This window comes from Cydia amplana, chromosome 11 (assembly GCF_948474715.1).
Source record: "Cydia amplana chromosome 11, ilCydAmpl1.1, whole genome shotgun sequence".
Lineage (NCBI taxonomy): Eukaryota > Metazoa > Arthropoda > Insecta > Lepidoptera > Tortricidae > Cydia > Cydia amplana.
In genome coordinates, this window is record NC_086079.1 from 5,117,217 (window position 1) to 5,139,268 (window position 22,052).

The 22,052-nt window shown below is 44.2% G+C and overlaps 1 protein-coding gene across 1 annotated transcript; it reads left to right on the plus strand.

Moving 5' to 3' along the window:
- Window positions 1–349: 349 nt before the first annotated feature.
- Window positions 350–17,251, plus strand: LOC134652310 (uncharacterized). The gene is made up of 15 exons (XM_063507482.1): window positions 350–498; window positions 571–784; window positions 3,281–3,487; window positions 3,928–4,153; window positions 6,672–6,806; window positions 8,007–8,109; window positions 8,538–8,753; window positions 9,885–9,956; window positions 10,574–10,709; window positions 11,252–11,343; window positions 12,020–12,199; window positions 13,639–13,785; window positions 15,114–15,280; window positions 15,315–15,458; window positions 15,493–17,251. Exons 1-15 carry the CDS (start codon window positions 475–477, stop codon window positions 17,249–17,251), a joined length of 3,822 nt encoding a protein of 1,273 aa, XP_063363552.1. The 5' UTR covers window positions 350–474.
- Window positions 17,252–22,052: the final 4,801 nt, after the last annotated feature.

A 22,052-nucleotide genomic window follows, 5' to 3' on the forward strand; every position in this document is an offset into this window, starting at 1 on the left:
TTTCATTAGCCAGACTCTACATAACTAAGCTATTTAATAGCTTTTCAAATAATTACAAAATAAATAAATATGTACATTAAAATGCACAAATAAGTAAATGAGAAATTCTAAAATACAATAATTGCGTAAAATACGAAGTTACATGCCTTGTTCACGAAAAACTTGGCTGTTGCTTGGCTGTCAATTCGCTAGGTGTAGTCATGGTGTAGTCTATGATCTGAGAGCCTACCGCGAACCACGTTCGACGTGTTGCCTCCCTGTCACACTTACGTACGAATTAACAAGTGTGACAGAGAGGCAACACGTCAAACGTGGTTCGCGGTAGGCCCTCTGCGTCAGCTAGCCGTCATTCGTGGTGCTATACTGCGTGCTCTTGACAGCGCAATCGGCCTGTGAAAAAATCCAACGCTATTATTTTGTTACAAACGTAATTTCACAACGTTTAAAACAAGTGTATTGTGAACATAATATAAAATGCAGCAACTAACCATATTTATGGTAAGCATTAACCGTGTAAATGATTTTGTGCGACTGTTTTCATATTGTTAACCTTTACTATTTTGCCGAAAGGACATAGAGAGTTCTCGGTCATATATCGACGAGTTGTACTCCACTGATGGCGGGAAGATCGTGGAAGCGCTGGTGACGTTGAAGAACACAGTGATCGGGAGTAATCGGCAGAAGAGTTCTGTGATCCAGCAAGGGATCGTGCCGCGCTTGCTGCAGCTCATGGCGGACGAGTCTCTGGATCCAAACATACGAGTGGAGGCTACAATCACTATCGGTATGTTTTACATAGCAATTTGACTGTTTAACTGTTTTTAAATTGTTTAAACATAGTTTGTCTAGAGAATGAAGGTTAGCTATTTGGACACCTTGAACCATGATTTGTTTTGACATTAAATACAACACATTCAACATTGAGACTATTTCTAGCTGGACACGAGTTCAAACATTTCTTTTCGGCTATGACGGGTAGATTTATTTTGGTAAGATTATTTCTAACTTTTATTTATAGCACCACTGATAAAATATGTTACATTACAATGTCTACCTGATTATAGAATCGGTTATCAATTACTTATATATAAATGTAATATATAAGTTAGATTGTGGGTACTTTATTGTTGTAAACTAAATGGATTATTTTGCATGTGTAATACCATAATTGTATTAATAAATTAAATGTATAGTACTAGTCCAATAGGTATTATGTACGACAGGATATAAACTTATTAGTTTATTAAAAGACAAGCTTTTTTAATTTCACCCATTGTAATCAGAATCAGATTCAAAATTGTGTCGGAAAATACAATATAAAATTTTACATAATAATATTATGTAAAATTTTATACTGTATTTTCCATATATTATATACAATATACAACCTTAAAAATAAGTTTAAACTATGCATCTACAGTAGGGCCTCTATAATCCGAACTTCAAAAAAATACCCCCTGTACGGACTTGACATTAAGAGCCGAAGAATCGTCAATAAAAGACTCGCCACATCCAGATTCGTCAGTCTCTTGCGAAAGTTGGGCTATGATCTCATCGTCAGTTCAGAGAAAGGGGTCACTCTCGGCAGTTCGGATTACAGGACGTTTGGATTAGCATAGGCTAATAAGCAGTGATCGGAATAGGCAGAGTATATTTACCTACACTTGGTAGAACATAGATAAAAAGTGGAGACTTCCTTACGACAAATTTTTTTTGCGGGACTAAAGTACCGGGAACTTACCGAATAATTAATATTGTTCTGAATAGTACAAAAAACAATGCAAACTGCTTCAATACAATAAATAGGCATAAAATGAAACGGATTCTTCTATATTTATTTTTAATAAACTCTCTTTATTTACAAAGTTATTATTATTTTATTAAGTCTAAATATAAATAACATTGCAACTCAATCTACAAATACAAAATTATTATATTGATTTAAACTAACACCATTTTCACACATACGTATTATTAAATGAAAACGGGACTTAATCGCGTAACACTTATATTTAATATTTGGCCCAAGGTTTCGGATGTCACATTACGTCCGTGGTCAGAGGCATACGGGTAGGGAGTTGTGTCAACATTTTCTAGCTATACGAGTTTTTGAAACTACCCGCACTTGTAATAATGTATGTATGTAGGTTTAATACATTACACGGCCAAATTATGAACATAGGCAAGTGACTCAAATCAATAGTCATAGTTCGTGACCATAATTATATTTCAGCCTTTATTTTCTTACTTTCGATTATACACACAATGAAAAGGATAAAAATGTTAAATAATAAATACATTATCTTACCTTGAAACTTGGTAGTTTTGCAGTATCCATTGTGTTTTCAGTATCCAGTAATCGCCAAATCCAATCAAAGCAAAATCGGTGTCCGAGTTCAGGTCGTGTGTAATCAAGTATAGCAGGAGAAATTCCAGTAAACAAGTAAATGTCAAATATCCAAAAAACACAGTATCTACACTTCCGTACGTACTCGACAAGGGATAGTAAGAAACTGATGTCAACTTTCTATTTAATGCATAAAAAGGGTTGCAGGTAACAGCGATAAGTGATAACGACATCTGCTTTGTCTTTTAGACAATAACAATGGAAAGTACAATTAACATAGTAGATAGTAATACTGTTATTTCTACCTCTTTCACTTAAACACAGCTGGTATTGGCGTAAAAGAGACGGACAAGTTTGAAATAATATAAATACAATAATGTTATATTATCACTTGTAAACTAGTAAGTACAAACTTGTAGTGTTGTGGTTACTATTTAATTTTACGTACATTGGGGATACATTATGAGATTTTATTTATTTTACCGAATTTAAAATCCGGGAAGTCCCGGAAAAAAATAATAGCGCAAGGAAGTCTCCACTTCATGACTTTGTTCTACCAAGTTTAGGTAAATATACTCTGCCTATTCCGATCACTGCTAATAAGCGATAGGATAAGGCGTACATAGGTATGGATTATCAAGGCCCTACTGTACTTTTTAACAAATTTTATTTATTAGTTAAAAAAATCATTAATACAGTTATGACAATACAACAATCATACAATACAATGTGGTAAATCCGCAAATATTACTTATTGTTTGTCTCAAGTATTCTAGTTCCAAATTTATTATTTGTCTTGTTCCTAATGAGTCCTATTAGCAATTTTTTTAAATTTCCGATTACAAGGTACTTGGTGGATGTGAAACCTTGTACCTATAATAATTAAGCTATTTAAATATAATTGTATTTCACCATTGGTGTTTACTTGTTCAGGTTCTCTAGCAAAAGGCACAGCAGAGAACGTAGCATCATTAGTCGAGCAAGGCACAGCAACAGTACTTGTGGAGTTACTGAAAACCGTGCCAGTGGAGTCGAAGCTTGCCGAGGCAGTGCTGTGTGCCCTGAGAAGTGTGTTCCTTTATCCGCCTGCGCCAGTGGCAGCCTTGCCGGCGGACATGATGCTTTTAACGAGGTTGACACGTAAGTTATGTTAATACTTTGTAAAGTAATTAAGTCAATATCTTTATTCCTAACTTCCTAAGGCTCAAGGTCCTACCTAATAGTAGCTAAAAGTACATCCGTTCCGCCCCAATTTTGGGGAAAGCCATAAGCCGAGCGTGGCGCTGTCGCCACCTAGCGGCCATATCTGTGCTGATCGTAACAGACGCGTTTTGTTAGAGAGTGAGTCTTCTGTACTTAGTACTATTATTTATTCTGTGCTATAGTACCTATTCAGTTCGATGTAATTTAAACCATGTTCAATTGGAACAGTCGCTTTTGCTTTGTTTCGTTCAATTTTCAAACAACGCAAAATCAACTCTATTTCCTACAATTTAGGTTCTAATTTCAGTGGCAAGTTTTGGATGTTTCGTTTGTATGGGCCTTAGGGGATTATGTCTATAATCTATTTCGTTGCGCAGAGATAGCCCGCGAGGGCTCGGACCTCGCTCGCGGCTGCGTGGTCCGCGTGCTGTCTCTCTGGTGCACGGGCACCGCGGAGCAGGAAGCCCTGTGCGCCGCGGGCGCGTGCGGCGCCGCGGCGGCCCTGTTACACTCCGCCCCACCTAGAGCGTTACCCGCACTGGATCTACTCGCTGCTATGTGCTTTGAGAACGCCAGCGTTTCACAGCAAGCCATGAATACTAGGTGAGTGTCTGCTGCAAGGAATGTGGGACAAAGAGCCACAGAGCTACGAGGGTGGTCCCAGAAGTGACCGACCTGACACACTTAAAGAGGTTTTTATTTTGAGTAAATACTTTTTTAAAACAGAATACCTCTTTATAAAGTTTAAATTTGAAATTCGAACACATAGCGTCGTTTGTCTTTTGTTTAGTAGCCATCAATAGTGAACGCTGTGAACAAATTTTCCGACATGGAGATATTTGGCCATCGTTATGTGATACAATACTTTCATTTGAAAGGTTTTAGTCCAACTAGTATTAAAACGGAGCTAGATTCTACTTTGGGGGAGTCTGCTCCATCGTTTACAACAGTAAAATATTGGGTGGCAGAGTTTAAACGAGGTCGCTCTAGTTGTGAAGATGAACATCGATGTGGTCGACCAAATGAAGTGACTACGCCAGAAACTGTAAAAAAAATCCAGAAAATGGTATTAGATGACCGTCGATTGAAAGTACGCGAGCTAGCAGACATGGCAGGTATTTCAAAAAGTGCTGTACATCGCATATTAACTGAAAATTTGGATATGAAAAAGATGTGCGCAAGGTGGGTGCCGCGATTGCTCACAGACGAACAAAAAATACATCGCGAAGATATTTCGACCGAGTGTTTGGCAAAATTTCACAACAATAAATCGGAGTTTTTGCGGCGTTATATTACTATGGATGAAACGTGGGTGCATTATTTCACACCAGAGACGAAAGAACAGTCGAAGCAATGGACTCGAAGAGGAGAACCGGCCCCAAAGAAGGCTAAAACAGTTCCATCAGCAGGAAAGGTCATGGCCTCCGTTTTTTGGGATTGCCGTGGGATAATCTTCATAGATTATCTTCAGAAAGGAAAGACTATCAATGGCGAGTATTATGCCAACCTTTTGCATCAATTGAGTGAAAAAATCTGTCAAAAACGACCACATCTGGCGAAAAAAAAAATTTTGTTTCACCAAGACAATGCACCAGTACACACGTGTGCCAAGGCCATGACCAAAATCCGCGAGTTAAAGTTCGAATTACTTCCTCATGCACCCTATTCGCCTGATTTGGCCCCTTCCGATTATTTTTTGTTTCCTCATTTAAAAAAATGGCTTGGTGGTAAAAGATTTGCCAGCAATGATGAAGTGGAGGCTGCGGTTGATGGGTATTTTGAAGACCTCGACAAATCTCACTACAAACAAGGTGTTGAAGCTCTCGAACATCGCTGGGCTAAGTGCATGGAACTAAAAGGAGATTATGTAGAAAAATAATAAAAAAAAGTTTAGATTTTCTTTTGTTTTCTTTGTCAGGTCGGTCACTTCTGGGACTACCCTCGTAGTCCGCGTATTGTCTCTCTGAAGCCCTGTGCGCCGCGGGCGCGTGCGGCGCCGCGGCGGCCCTGTTACACTCCGCCCCACCTAGAGCGTTACCCGCACTGGATCTACTCGCTGCTATGTGCTTTGAGAACGCCAGCGTTTCACAGCAAGCCATGAATATAGTGTCTGCTAGCCGGAGAGCTAGCCACGCCAATAGGTAGGTATGCAATTTATAGAGCAACGAAATCCCTCTAGTTAGTAAGCCATACTATCATTATTAATTAATCCGGGCGCCTGGCAGCTGTCTAGCGGTGGGTGTGGGAGTGGATGGGCAACAAAGTGGGTTGTAAAATCAATTGAAGGTGTGCAATTTGTAGAGCTCTGTGTTTGGTGTGATATAATAGCTAATTATGTATTTAATTCAAATATAACAATGCCAGACGTTTTATTTGGGGGAAAAGTAGTGCCAGGTGATAAAAATCGATAAAAATACACAATTACTTGTGAGGAAGATCACGAGCAAATTGCACCTGACTCACAATCTATGCGTAAAGCAATTGTGAGTACTTCCTGCAGGCGCACAAAGTGATTGTGTATTTTCATCACCTGGCACTACTTTTCCCCCAAATAAAACGCCTGGCATTGTTATATTTGAATTAAATACATAATTAGCTATTATATCACACCAAACACAGAGCTCTAGAAATTGCACACCTTCAATTGATTTTACAACCACTTTGTAGCCCATCCACTCCCACACCCACCGCTAGACAGCTGCCAGGCGCCCGGATTAATTAATAATGATAGTATGGCATACTAACGAGAGGGATTTCGTTGCTCTATAAATTGCATACCTATTTACGTGGCTAGCTCTTAGACCATACTGCAAGGAATGTGAGACAAAGAGCCACAGAGCTAGTCCGCGTATTGTCTCTCTGAAGCCCTGTGCGCCGCCGGCCTAGGCTTCCAGTTACGGCTCGGCCACGACATTGAGCGACTTGCGACGGCGGCGGCGATAGCGATAGGTTGGAGCGAGACACAGCGATCGGACCTTTCGTTCCCACCTATGTTTGTCGCTGCAGCCGTCGCCAGTCGCGTAATGTCGTGGCCGAGCCGTTAACTGGAGGCCTAGGTCGAATATCTGCCCCCAATTTTGTCATCACTACATAAAAGTTTGCTTAAAACTTATTCTTTCAGGTATAAAGACCGAGCAATACCAGAGCTCCTCACCTATCTAGTGTCTAGAGACAAGCCTTTACCAGTGGCCATGGGCGCCGCCCGCTGTCTGACCTACATGCACAGGGCGGGCGCGCTCACCGCCGACGACAGTAGGTAAGGGAAACTGTGCCTTACGGCTGCGTGTTAGGGTCTACAATACCAGAGCTCACACACCTAGTATCTAGAGACAAGCCTTTACCGGTGGCCATGGGCTGAGTCTTATTACAACAACAATACACTGATGGTATTAAAAAAAGCGGCCAAGTGCGAGTCGGACTCGCCCATGAAGGGTTCCGTATTTAGGCGATTTATGACGTATTAAAAAAAAACTACTTGCTAGATCTCGTTCAAACCAATTTTCGGTGGAAGTTTACATGGTAATGTACATCATATATTTTTTTTAGTTTTATCATTCTCTTATTTTAGAAGTTACAGGGGGGGGACACACATTTTACCACTTTGGAAGTGTCTCTCGCGCAAACTATTCAGTTTAGAAAAAAATGATATTAGAAACCTCAATATCATTTTTGAAGACCTATCCATAGATACCCCACACGTATGGGTTTGATGAAAAAAAAAAATTTGAGTTTCAGTTGTGGGGAACCCCAAAAATTTATTGTTTTTTTTTCTATTTTTGTGTAAAAATCTTAATGCGGTTCACAGAATACATCTACTTACCAAGTTTCAACAGTATAGTTCTTATAGTTTCGGAGAAAAGTGGCTGTGACATACGGACGGACAGACAGACGGACAGACGGACAGACGGACAGACAGACAGACAGACAGACAGACAGACAGACAGACAGACATGACGAATCTATAAGGGTTCCGTTTTTTGCCATTTGGCTACGGAACCCTAAAAAGTGCAGTTTAATTTCATGCATTTCGGCCTCTGCTGAAGAGATTTCGAAGATTATATTGGAAAACAATGTTCTTGCTGCTCACTTCACGACATGCACAGCTTTCCAACCATAACCTTAACAAACGTATTGAATAAAAATCGAAAATCTCTATTTTCCATGTCTACTATTCATTAGTGTTCGACCAATGTTTCGTTTTTGGCAGGTTTCTGCATAAAAATCATGTTTCGGCCAAATGTTCAGTTTTGGCTGAAACTAGAGCAAAACCGAACTTTCAATTTCGGTTTCGGCTTCGACAAAAAAAAAAGACTATTTCGGTCATACATTACTTCCCGTTCGCATTCACGACGTGAAAGCTCTTGTAACGTTTTGAACCTTAACAGTATTGGAATAGAATCGACAATCGGGTGACGTCCTTGACTATTTACAAGTGATTATCTATATTCTATTACAGAGTTGTGTTCGGAGCATTGCCCTGCCTCGCGCGTCTATGCACAAAGGAAATGCCGGAGGAGATCAGAGCCACGGCGGCGGAAACATTAGCATATTTAGCAGAAGTACGTATAAAAAATTAATTAGTAACTAATATAACCAATTAGGATAGTAGAAGTCTAAGTAAAAATCGTGTCGCCTAGTTTGATAGCTGAAATAGATGTCGCTGTACAGCGCCATATATTTGTGGCTACTGGATTGTCAATCGTCACCACCGCAGCAGCAACCAGCATTACCGCATATTTTTGTCTTTGAATTTAGACATCTTAATTTTTGTTTATAATTTAGCCATTCTACTTGTCCTTCAGAGATTTTTGATATATGCTTAAAATACATGTTCAATGCAATGTATATGCAAATACCCGTTATTTTGTGCACCGTTGCGGCAACCATTTATTAACCAATTACCCATATAGGTAAATTATTAGCAAAATTAATATTACTAATTTAACTAGGTATATGATTTTCTAACTTCATATGAACTGTTTTCCAGGTAGACACATCATTACAAAGGCTAGCGGCCATATCGAACCACCTAATGAGCTCTCTAGCGGACATCGTCAACTGCAACAGTGCTGCGGCCAAACAGGGCGCGTTCAAATGCTTCGCTTCCCTCGGTGCAAATGATGAAGACATTAGGAAGAGGATTATTGAGACGCACGGGCTCATGGTGCATGTGGTCAATGGGATGAACAACCCGGAGCCTGCGGTAAGTAACAACGCGCGAAGCGCCCCTTATAATAAATTGTTCATTTTTAGGGTTCCGTACCCAGAGGGTAAAAACGGCACCCTATTACTAAGACTCCGCTGTCCGTCCGTCCGTCCGTCCGTCTGTCACCAGGCTGTATCTCACGAACCGTGATAGCTAGACAGTTGAAATTTTCACAGATGATGTATTTATGTTGCCGCTATAACAATAAATACTAAAAACAGAATAAAATAAAGATTTAAGTGGGGCTCCCATACAACAAACGTGATTTTTGACCGAAGTTAAGCAACGTCGGGCGGGGTCAGTACTTGGATGGGTGACCGTTTTTTTGCTTGTTTTTTTTTGCTTGTTTTGCTCTATTTTTTGTTGATGGTGCGGAACCCTCCGTGCGCGAGTCCGACTCGCACTTGGCCGGTTTTTTGTTTAACTAGAATTGTTATAAAATTCAACATGTGTCATCATACTCATCATCCTAATTAGTAAATATAGCTGGTCAACCAAATCTTGTCAGTAAAAAAAGGCGCGAAATTCAAATTTTCTATGGGACGATATCCCTTCGTGCCTACATTTTTTTCGCCGCCTTTTTCTACTGTCAAGATCTGGTTGACCAAGTATACCGTTTAAGTCTACCAACCGCAATGACTGGCAGGAACTGATATTTATTCCTAATATTAGCACAATAAGTTTAAAATGGTCATCGGTCATCCACACAGTTAACTTATTACACAGTTATTCGTAAACCTTATCATAAAGACATATAAATCCAACCTATTCTATGTCAAGAATGTTCATGTTAGTACTACTGATTTTAGTAGTATGGAATATTATACTGACCCTACAACATTAATTCATGATTATTTTAGGTGCGACTAGCGGCAGTAATAAAGACATATAAATCCAACCTATTCTATGTCAAGAATGTTCATGTTAGTACTACTGATTTTAGTAGTATGGAATATTATACTGACCCTACAACATTAATTCATGATTATTTTAGGTGCGACTAGCGGCAGTAATAAAGTCATATAAATCCAACCTATTCTATGTCAAGAATGTTCATGTTAGTACTACTGATTTTAGTAGTATGGAATATTATACTGACCCTACAACATTAATTCATGATTATTTTAGGTGCGACTAGCGGCAGTAAGATGTTTACACTCCCTCTCAAGATCAGTTCAGCAATTACGGACGACGTTTCAGGTAAAATCTTAAACTTACAGTAAACTTCATAATTCAAAACCTTATTGCAAAGACTTAAGGTACTTCACAAATTATTTAAGTACATCTTCGCCTGTAAGTTAGCTGGAGTCCCAAGGGTCTAATATTTGCCAGTCAATAAACGACCGCCGCCGGTTTCAAACTTAGAATTAAATTTTAATTGTCATTTAACTGCGATCCTTTGAGGTTAATGGTTGTCTCGATAAATGTTTTTTATGAAGCTAATTATAAAGAAATAGCTGTTTAAGGAAGTATAACTTTTCGAAAACCTACAAGTTTTCAGGCTATTGTTTTAGGCTATATTACAGTAAAACCTATAAATCGATACCCATCTCGACTTTTATGACAAAGTGTTTGGCTGCCATCTGCACGCAAGGCATCTTTATTTTTTACGTACAAAAATGACCCACTGTCAACTTTCAATGGAGATTTAATCGAAAATTTATTCGATTAATAAGCAGATTAATTCAATTTCAATCGTGTGTTAGGTCGACTAAATTAATCGTGATTTAAATTTGACGATTAACTTTTTTATTCGGATAATTATTCGAATAAAAAGTTAATCGATTAATGCCCATCTCTGGTTTTACTATTTTTAGGACCATGCAGTGTGGAGACCTCTAATGCAACTGCTGAGTGACTCGCCCGGCACTGAACTCCTGACCGTCGGCTCGTCCACTCTCTGCAATCTGCTGTTAGAATTCTCACCTGCCAAGGAGCCTATGCTGGATCAAGGTATTTAACAACGTTATGTAACTATAGTAATAATGTAATTACATCTTATCTCACTAGATTCCTTTAGCAAAAAGTGAGAAACGAGTAGTGAATTTTCTTTATGAAATTTACAATAAGTTACGTTCAGTCATGAGAGAGAACAGTCGGCGATCAAGGATTATTATTATGCTTTTTATCACGTACGTTTCATTGGCAATCAATAGGCCCAATAGGGAGTATTACTGCAGTGTTTTGCCGCCAGAGTGCAGCACTAGCGCCTTTAGTAAACCATAGAGTAACTTGTACATAGGTACTGTACCTTAAACTGTTTTTTGACAAGTTTTCACAGACAATAAAATATGACATTGATACATCAAGGCGGTTTGTTTACAAAGGGCCTACCGAATATGCAAGAGTGATAGAGAGGTTAGATAACAAAATTTCGGCTCTCTCGTTTGCGGTAGACCATTAGATTGTGACTGATTGTGGGAGTGGCGCCCCCTACGCAGAGTTTCGCGTAATATTCCCTATTATTATATGAATGTTTTTTTTTTAAATTCCAGGTGCTGTAGAAATGTTGTGCAATTTGACGAAAAGGCCAGAAGCTGCTTTAAGACTGAACGGTATTTGGGCATTAATGAATATGGCTTTTCAGGCAAGTCCAAAAGAAACCTTGATAAGCGTAGTTGTAAAATTAATTTTTATGTCACGGCAGTCACGAAACAGCAGAGGGCCTGTCGCACGAATACGGAGGAGCGATAGAGAGGCAGATAACGAAATTTATATTTTCGTTTTACCCGGTAAGCCCTCAGCAGCCGGACATTGTTTGAATTTCGGACAAAGTTATGCCCGAAATATCATGTTAGTTTATTTTCGGTGAAGGAAACATCGTGAAGAATTTTAACTAACGCCAATATGACCAAGTTTCGCTCCTGGGAGTAGATGAGTTGGCAGGTCAGATCGCAGATATTTGTATAAACTTTTATTTGTTTGTACTTTTGGGGAATAAGCAACATGCGTTTATGAATCAACCATTTTAGGGTAATTGGTAGTGTCATAATTAGAGATAATCAGAGAAGCGAGATGAACGGCATTTACTCTGACTAGAACTTTTAAATCACTACATAGTATAAAACAAAGCCGTTTCCCGCTGTCTGTCTGTCCCTATATATGTTTAGATCTTTAAAACTACGCAACGGATTTTGATGCGGTCTTTTTAATAGATAGAGTGAGTCAAGAGGAAGGTTTATGTATAATTTGTTAACCCGTGCGAAGCCGAGGCGGGTCTAGTATATCATATCAATCAAATTAACAAAAAAAACTCATTTCAGGCGGAGCAAAAAGTCAAACAACGCATCTTATCCTGTCTCGGCACAGAGCAAATGTTCAGACTACTGAGCGACGCAGATACACGGGTTATAATGAAAACTCTGGGCTTGCTACGGAATCTGTTGTCCACAAGGCAACATATTGACGCTATTATGAGCGAATATTCCTCGCAAGTTATGCAGGTAATTATTATATCACACGCCATCGCTGACACTATTAACTGACCGTTCGTAAACCTTATTGCAACGACATAAAGTCTACATAGTAATCAGTGAAGCAAGCCATCCTAAGCTGCCTCGGCACGGAGCAAATGTTCAGACTACTAAGCGACGCGGACACACGGGTTATAATGAAAACTCTGGGCTTGCTACGGAATCTGTTGTCAACAAGGCAACATATTGACGCCATCATGAGCGAGTATTCCTCGCAGGTTATGCAGGTAATTATTACATTACACGCCATCGCTGACACTATTAACTGACCGTTTGTGAACCTTATTGCAACGACATAAAGTCTACATAGTAATCAGTGAAGCAAGCCATCCTAAGCTGCCTCGGCACGGAGCAAATGTTCAGACTACTAAGCGACGCAGATACACGGGTTATAATGAAAACTCTGGGCTTGCTACGGAATCTGTTGTCAACAAGGCAACATATTGACGCCATCATGAGCGAGTATTCCTCGCAAGTTATGCAGGTAATTATTACATCACACGCCATCGCTGACACTATTAACTGACCGTTCGTGAACCTTATTGCAACGACATAAAGTCTACATAGTAATAAGTGAAGCAAGCCATCCTAAGCTCAGAGCAAATGTTCAGACTACTAAGCGATGCGGACACACGGGTTATAATGAAAACGCTGGGCTTGCTACGGAATCTGTTGTCCACAAGGCAACATATTGACGCCATCATGAGCGAATATTCGTCGCAGGTTATGCAGGTAATTATTACCTTCGAAAATCTTTATCATTATGGTACAAAAGGCTAAATTATGAAAGATTAAAGTAACAAATAAACCACTTTTAGCAATTCATCTATGTCATGGCACAGAATAATTAATAGTACTAGGTACAGAAGATTCACTCTCTAACAAAACGCGTCTATTACGACAGATATGACCGCTAGGTGGCGCAAGCGCGAGCAGGCGTCCGTTCCGTAGCGGTGCGCGGCAACTACTATGGCTAGACACCAAAATTGGTGTGGGCCGCATGTACTTGTAGCGACGCGATGAAATCGCACCGGCACCGCTTTCGGAGGAAACCAAAGCTTAAGCCACGCCTGGCCGCGTAGCCAACATGCCAATCGCTTAAGCTTTGGTTTCCTCCAAAAGCGGTTCCGTCATATAGCGGCCGTTTCCATACAAATACTACGACATCCATATTTAGCCATATTATTTAGTATGGAGACGGTCGCTATATGACGGCACCGCTATCCTAGGAAAACCGATCTTTACGCTCCGTAGCGATCGAAAAGCAACTGTCACTGTCGCACTAATATGAAAGAGCGATAAAGAGACAAAGCGTTTCGTTGTCGAAGCGATAGCGATTGTAACCTTGGCTGGCTGGTAATGGCTCACAATTAACGGTGGATCTCTCTACTATTTATTATTATTTTCAGGCGGTGATAGTAGTACTGGAAGGCTCGTACCCCGCTGAAGTGAAGGAGCAAGCGTTGTGTATACTCGGTAACATTGGCGACGGCGAGAAGGCCAAGGACCTCATCATGGCCAACGAGGACGTGCTGAGGAAACTCGTCGATTACCTGGTTAGTAAATAAATTACGTTCCTTATGGTTACATATATACAATTACGTTCCTTATGGTTACTGTCGTGGCTTCCAACCTCCGTGGCGACCTGACATAGACCAACTGACGGACTGGCTAACTGACATACATATTTGGAACTATGGATATTTAAATTCAAATTCAGAGATGACAACGACACGACAAAATAAGATCAGTTCACGACGGAAAGCCAGACCGACCGGACAGACTGTTCAGTTATATATATTAAATTACGTTCCTTATGGTTACATATATTATTATTGTGTAGTTGTGTAAAAATTTAAATTAGTTTTAAGGAGTTTGGACGTTATATTTTAGGTCAAAAATGCAATTCATATTTTTACAAAGAAGTCGAAGTCAAGTTAGCCAAAATAAGTACAGTAGTTTAGTTACGGAAATCGAAAGTGTGGGTTTAATTTCACACAAGAATTATTTTCCGTTTTCATTGATGCACGAAATAAAATGTGTATTACGTTTGATATTGTGTACGGCAAACTTTTGACGCTCCTTTAAGGTCCCAATTAGACGGATCAAGAACTTGCATGCGATTTTCGTTTCATTGCGGTATTTGGTCGAACGACTGAATTCACTATAAGTAGTGTGTAGGTAGCAATTTATTACAATTTTTAATTTTAATTTATCGATTATTGCATGGAAGTTGTCGCGTTGTGTAAATGGGGTTTAAGTCCCCAAACAGACTGCTGTGGGGTGTTGTCGGGCGGGGTGGGGTTAAGGGGTACCGGCAATACGTGACTTGGTAGCAGTCGCGGGCCAGGCGACGCATCACTTGCCTCGAGCGCACGTTTACACAATTCTAGCTGCTTAGCGCGGCGAGATATTGCGGTTTTTGACAGGGTCGAGGTGAGGGCAGGGCCGGAGGATTTGGACAGGTGTTCGACACTAATTCCTCGAACTCGTCGTCTATGAGATCGTTTTTAGGGTTCCGTACTCGAAGGGTGAAAACGGGACCCTATTACTAAGACTCCGCTGTCCGTCTGTCCGTCCGTCCGTCCGTCTGTCACCAGGCTGTATCTCACGAACCGTGATAGCTAGACAGTTGAAATTTTCACAGATGATGTATTTCTGTTGCCGCTATAACAACAAATACTAAAAACAGAATAAAATAAAGATTTAAGTGGGGCTCCCATACAAGAAAGTGATTTTTGACCGAAGTTAAGCAAGGTCGGGCGGGGTCAGTACTTGGATGGGTGACCGTTTTTTTGCTTGTTTTGCTCTATTTTTTGTTGATGGTGCGCACTTGGCCGGTTTTTTCCTTTAACATGTAGGTAATGGTGTATGTCTGTGGCAGGCTCACCCGGAGAGCAAGCTGCAGGAGGCGGCGCTGTTCGTGGCCGGCAACCTGGTGTGGCGCGGCGAGGCGGGCGCCGCGGCGCGCCAGGCGCGGCTCGCCGAGCTCGGCGTGCTGCGCGCGCTGCAGCTGCTGCGCCAGCGCAAGGACCACCAGCTGCACGACAAGTGCGTACCCATCCACCACTACTACTATACCGAGCACACCCGGAGAGCAAGCTGCAGGCAACCTGGTGTGGCGCGGCGAGGCGGGCGCCGCGGCGCGCCAGGCGCGGCTCGCCGAGCTCGGCGTGCTGCGCGCGCTGCAGCTGCTGCGCCAGCGCAAGGACCACCAGCTGCACGACAAGTGCGTACCCATCCACCACTACTACTATACCGAGCACACCCGGAGAGCAAGCTGCAGGCAACCTGGTGTGGCGCGGCGAGGCGGGCGCCGCGGCGCGCCAGGCGCGGCTCGCCGAGCTCGGCGTGCTGCGCGCGCTGCAGCTGCTGCGCCAGCGCAAGGACCACCAGCTGCACGACAAGTGCGTACCCATCCACCACTACTACTATACCGAGCACACCCGGAGAGCAAGCTGCAGGCAACCTGGTGTGGCGCGGCGAGGCGGGCGCCGCGGCGCGCCAGGCGCGGCTCGCCGAGCTCGGCGTGCTGCGCGCGCTGCAGCTGCTGCGCCAGCGCAAGGACCACCAGCTGCACGACAAGTGCGTACCCATCCACCACTACTACTATACCGAGCACACCCGGAGAGCAAGCTGCAGGCAACCTGGTGTGGCGCGGCGAGGCGGGCGCCGCGGCGCGCCAGGCGCGGCTCGCCGAGCTCGGCGTGCTGCGCGCGCTGCAGCTGCTGCGCCAGCGCAAGGACCACCAGCTGCACGACAAGTGCGTACCCATCCACCACTACTACTATACCGAGCACACCCGGAGAGCAAGCTGCAGGCAACCTGGTGTGGCGCGGCGAGGCGGGCGCCGCGGCGCGCCAGGCGCGGCTCGCCGAGCTCGGCGTGCTGCGCGCGCTGCAGCTGCTGCGCCAGCGCAAGGACCACCAGCTGCACGACAAGTGCGTACCCATCCACCACTACTACTATACCGAGCACACCCGGAGAGCAAGCTGCAGGCAACCTGGTGTGGCGCGGCGAGGCGGGCGCCGCGGCGCGCCAGGCGCGGCTCGCCGAGCTCGGCGTGCTGCGCGCGCTGCAGCTGCTGCGCCAGCGCAAGGACCACCAGCTGCACGACAAGTGCGTACCCATCCACCACTACTACTATACCGAGCACACCCGGAGAGCAAGCTGCAGGCAACCTGGTGTGGCGCGGCGAGGCGGGCGCCGCGGCGCGCCAGGCGCGGCTCGCCGAGCTCGGCGTGCTGCGCGCGCTGCAGCTGCTGCGCCAGCGCAAGGACCACCAGCTGCACGACAAGTGCGTACCCATCCACCACTACTACTATACCGAGCACACCCGGAGAGCAAGCTGCAGGCAACCTGGTGTGGCGCGGCGAGGCGGGCGCCGCGGCGCGCCAGGCGCGGCTCGCCGAGCTCGGCGTGCTGCGCGCGCTGCAGCTGCTGCGCCAGCGCAAGGACCACCAGCTGCACGACAAGTGCGTACCCATCCACCACTACTACTATACCGAGCACACCCGGAGAGCAAGCTGCAGGCAACCTGGTGTGGCGCGGCGAGGCGGGCGCCGCGGCGCGCCAGGCGCGGCTCGCCGAGCTCGGCGTGCTGCGCGCGCTGCAGCTGCTGCGCCAGCGCAAGGACCACCAGCTGCACGACAAGTGCGTACCCATCCACCACTACTACTATACCGAGCACACCCGGAGAGCAAGCTGCAGGCAACCTGGTGTGGCGCGGCGAGGCGGGCGCCGCGGCGCGCCAGGCGCGGCTCGCCGAGCTCGGCGTGCTGCGCGCGCTGCAGCTGCTGCGCCAGCGCAAGGACCACCAGCTGCACGACAAGTGCGTACCCATCCACCACTACTACTATACCGAGCACACCCGGAGAGCAAGCTGCAGGCAACCTGGTGTGGCGCGGCGAGGCGGGCGCCGCGGCGCGCCAGGCGCGGCTCGCCGAGCTCGGCGTGCTGCGCGCGCTGCAGCTGCTGCGCCAGCGCAAGGACCACCAGCTGCACGACAAGTGCGTACTGTAGTATGTGTACTATGCCTCACCCACACACGTACGTAGTGGTAGTATATAATAGCATGTACGCGTTAGTTTAACAGAATATATTCGTATTTAGACACCAACAGTCGTATCATTGACGCCACACCTTACATGGCGATCCTGCCAGTGCGGCCTCGCGCTGCACTGGCAGCGCGCTGCGCTTGCCAGTCAAGGACGTGGAGAAAAATCAAAATTTTAAGCTGAAGGACTATGTTAAACAAAATTGTGTCGGACATTTGTGATTAAATCAGAGCAAAGTGAAAATGGGATAAGTGAATATATTAAAATCGTGCATAATTGGACAGTAATTGCCAGGACTAGATACATATTATTTAAAACGAACTTTACACGCGGGAGGTTGTTGTAAAACATTGGTGGATGACTTTATTGCGGATTAGTATCATAAAAACGGTAAAAGTGGACAGTTTTGATACTTCAACAGAAAGACTCCAATAAAAACTCGTAAAATGCTGACGGGGGCAAAGCTAATAATGATGGTTTGCAGCAGGGAGTTGTTGGTGTCCTTGGTCGAGTGTGGCGTCTGGAGGTCCAGGGACTACAAGGAAAGAGTAGGTTGGTGTGTGGAAAAACGATAAAGTGATAAGTGTAGTTTAGTGCTGTGCCGTGCAAAAAGGGACATTTAATTATTTTAATTGTTTATTTTTTTATGTTAGCTCCATAGTTCAATTTTTTTTAAATAATAGATACCTACATTTTAACGTTTTTGTTGGACTGTATATTAAAGGTCCGTATGTTAGTTTTTTTAATGAGACTATTGAATAAAATCCTATTTTAGTAAGTATAACTATGCCGCTTGATGACAAAACCATAATATATGGGTGGTCTAAAATACATACATGTGATAGTTTCGATTTATTAAATTTCATATATCTTATACTTTGTAAAATGACATGCTTTTATTCCTTATAACTTACAAATATGGCACATAACATAACGGCGGCGCGTGCACTCCTTAAAGGGATCGGTATGCGGCGTCTGTTATTTCATCTCTAATTTCATAGTTCGTGCACTGATTTAGATTACTTAAACATTATTGTAATGATATTAAATTGAAAGAATAGTAAGTAATAGTTAAAATATTTCAAATCTCAGATCTTAAAATATAAAAGTATGTCAGTACCGACTTTTTACCATAAGTACTTTATTTTTAATTAGAATTCGAATTGTGTTTTTTATGATAGCGAGTTACAATTGTATCGGACAAGACTTTTTTTAATTCACGGATCTGACATATGTAACAAAGAAAATAATGACGAAGTATTATAATTATGGATATTATGACTTTAAAGTAAATAGTGGTATTGCAAAGAAGATCTGTGGTATTGTAGGTATGGGCTTGTTTAAGAAAAGATTTAACGTTGGTTTTTAAAGAGCGCAAGTTTCGTATAAATGTTAGTAAATGAATGTTTGTGGTAAGTTTAAGAAAGGTAAGAAATGTGAAATAATGGTTAGCATGGTTGTCGATTGTATTATTAGTAAAATGGAATTTGTATGTTATTGGAAAAGTGGTGTGAGTGTATGGGAAAACTTAAACACGTAAGTTTTTCAAAGGACGATTAGCCTGATCAACTAAGAGTTGCTGAAATTCTTATATGTTAAAGTTTTCATGGTGTTTGAGTTATTATGTGGCTGCATTTTGAGTGATAGTTTATTTTGAGTGGGAAATGAAAGAAAGTACCTAATTGAAAAATAAATATGTACCTATCGCATCTTCGGTGGCCCGAGAGGCGGCCTTGAGCGATTAGGTTAGCAAGGGTACGCCAGGATACAAGGCAGGCACGGAATCCTTGGAGGTCTGACCATGATTCGGTCGAGTATCAATCGTGGAGACTCCTTGGACACACGGAATGATATTATGTATGGATGTGTTAAAAGAACTGCCTGTATGAATAAATAAATAGTATGTGTGCGCGCTTAAAAATAAATATCCTTGTATCCTGAGCAAATAAATAAATAATTATAGTAAGGTCGGCCGACCACATATGTAAAAGCGTTGCGTACCCTTGATCTTTGATTTCAGTGAAGCATAAAATATGCCACTATAAATGAATAAATAAAATAAAATAAAACAAAGAAAATATATTTAAATGAATGACGTCATAATAAAATAACTTGCAAGGAATGTACAATAAAAAATTAGAAATGATATTATAAGGTACCAATGACGAGGAACAAACCTATGTTTGTAACTAAGTAAGACTTAAAAGGACGAAGAAACGAATTGTATTGACGAATACACTTCCAAATTTGGAAATAGTTCTTGTAATTTTTGAATTTAGTTCAGTAAATATGTCTAGTGAAGTTTTTAAGTGTTTATCTTTTTTTTGTGTTTTCATTTTTATTAGAGTTAACATATATATTAGTAGTTTTTTTATTAATAAATTTTGTTTATCATTAACAAAATTAATATATATTTTATAAATAAGTAAATGAAGTTATTTTTGTGTATTTAAGTAGGTATATTTCATAGAGTAAGTTATATAACGGTAATTAAAATAAAGTGGTTCGATTCGTCATCAAGGCATTCATAAATATTTGCTTATATTATAATTTTTTATGCCATGATTTTGCTATCAATTGTATGTTTTGATTGTAAGTTAAATTGTTTTGATTTAATAAGCACATTAATTTCATCTGTGTCTAATTTTCTTTTAAATTTGAATTTATCTACTTACTGCTTTGATTGTTTTCATGTACAATCCTTTTTTTTGTAATCATTGTTTTACTACAATGTATTCAATGCTTACGTAAAAAAAAAATAGATTAAGTTTTATATTTTAATTATTTTTTTTTCTTCAAGGGGGGAGGTGTAGTATGTGTACTATGCCTCACCCACACACGTACGTAGTGGTAGTATATAATAGCATGTACGCGTTAGTTTAACAGAATATATTCGTATTTAGACACCAACAGTCGTATCATTGACGCCACACCTTACAGTACCCATCCACCACTACTACTATACCGAGCACACCCGGAGAGCAAGCTGCAGGCAACCTGGTGTGGCGCGGCGAGGCGGGCGCCGCGGCGCGCCAGGCGCGGCTCGCCGAGCTCGGCGTGCTGCGCGCGCTGCAGCTGCTGCGCCAGCGCAAGGACCACCAGCTGCACGACAAGTGCGTACCCATCCACCACTACTACTATACCGAGCACACCCGGAGAGCAAGCTGCAGGCAACCTGGTGTGGCGCGGCGAGGCGGGCGCCGCGGCGCGCCAGGCGCGGCTCGCCGAGCTCGGCGTGCTGCGCGCGCTGCAGCTGCTGCGCCAGCGCAAGGACCACCAGCTGCACGACAAGTGCGTACCCATCCACCACTACTACTATACCGAGCACACCCGGAGAGCAAGCTGCAGGCAACCTGGTGTGGCGCGGCGAGGCGGGCGCCGCGGCGCGCCAGGCGCGGCTCGCCGAGCTCGGCGTGCTGCGCGCGCTGCAGCTGCTGCGCCAGCGCAAGGACCACCAGCTGCACGACAAGTGCGTACCCATCCACCACTACTACTATACCGAGCACACCCGGAGAGCAAGCTGCAGGCAACCTGGTGTGGCGCGGCGAGGCGGGCGCCGCGGCGCGCCAGGCGCGGCTCGCCGAGCTCGGCGTGCTGCGCGCGCTGCAGCTGCTGCGCCAGCGCAAGGACCACCAGCTGCACGACAAGTGCGTACCCATCCACCACTACTACTATACCGAGCACACCCGGAGAGCAAGCTGCAGGCAACCTGGTGTGGCGCGGCGAGGCGGGCGCCGCGGCGCGCCAGGCGCGGCTCGCCGAGCTCGGCGTGCTGCGCGCGCTGCAGCTGCTGCGCCAGCGCAAGGACCACCAGCTGCACGACAAGTGCGTACCCATCCACCACTACTACTATACCGAGCACACCCGGAGAGCAAGCTGCAGGCAACCTGGTGTGGCGCGGCGAGGCGGGCGCCGCGGCGCGCCAGGCGCGGCTCGCCGAGCTCGGCGTGCTGCGCGCGCTGCAGCTGCTGCGCCAGCGCAAGGACCACCAGCTGCACGACAAGTGCGTACCCATCCACCACTACTACTATACCGAGCACACCCGGAGAGCAAGCTGCAGGCAACCTGGTGTGGCGCGGCGAGGCGGGCGCCGCGGCGCGCCAGGCGCGGCTCGCCGAGCTCGGCGTGCTGCGCGCGCTGCAGCTGCTGCGCCAGCGCAAGGACCACCAGCTGCACGACAAGTGCGTACCCATCCACCACTACTACTATACCGAGCACACCCGGAGAGCAAGCTGCAGGCAACCTGGTGTGGCGCGGCGAGGCGGGCGCCGCGGCGCGCCAGGCGCGGCTCGCCGAGCTCGGCGTGCTGCGCGCGCTGCAGCTGCTGCGCCAGCGCAAGGACCACCAGCTGCACGACAAGTGCGTACCCATCCACCAATACTATGTACTATACCAGTCCAGGAGCCGCGCATTAAACTACCTCCTGATGCAGAACCCGAACTTGTTTCGTCTGCTCACTTATCTCTAAATTGGTTATTCGGTGGGAATCGCCGCCCGTCGACACTCCGCGGTTGATCTACACCAGCGGTCGCCAACAGGCGGCCCGCGAGCCTCCCTGGCTATTTTGTATGTAATATTGGCAAACGACAATGTCTGATAAAGTCACAAATATTAACGCGGCCCTGGGCTGCTAAAAGGTTGCGGACCGCTGATCTACACCAACGGAGGTGGCGCGACGAAGCAAGCGCGGCTGTTATGATTTGCCCCTTTCAGCCCCTTAAACTACCACCTTAAAAAAGATAAGCGGTTTGAGTTAAGCATTATAT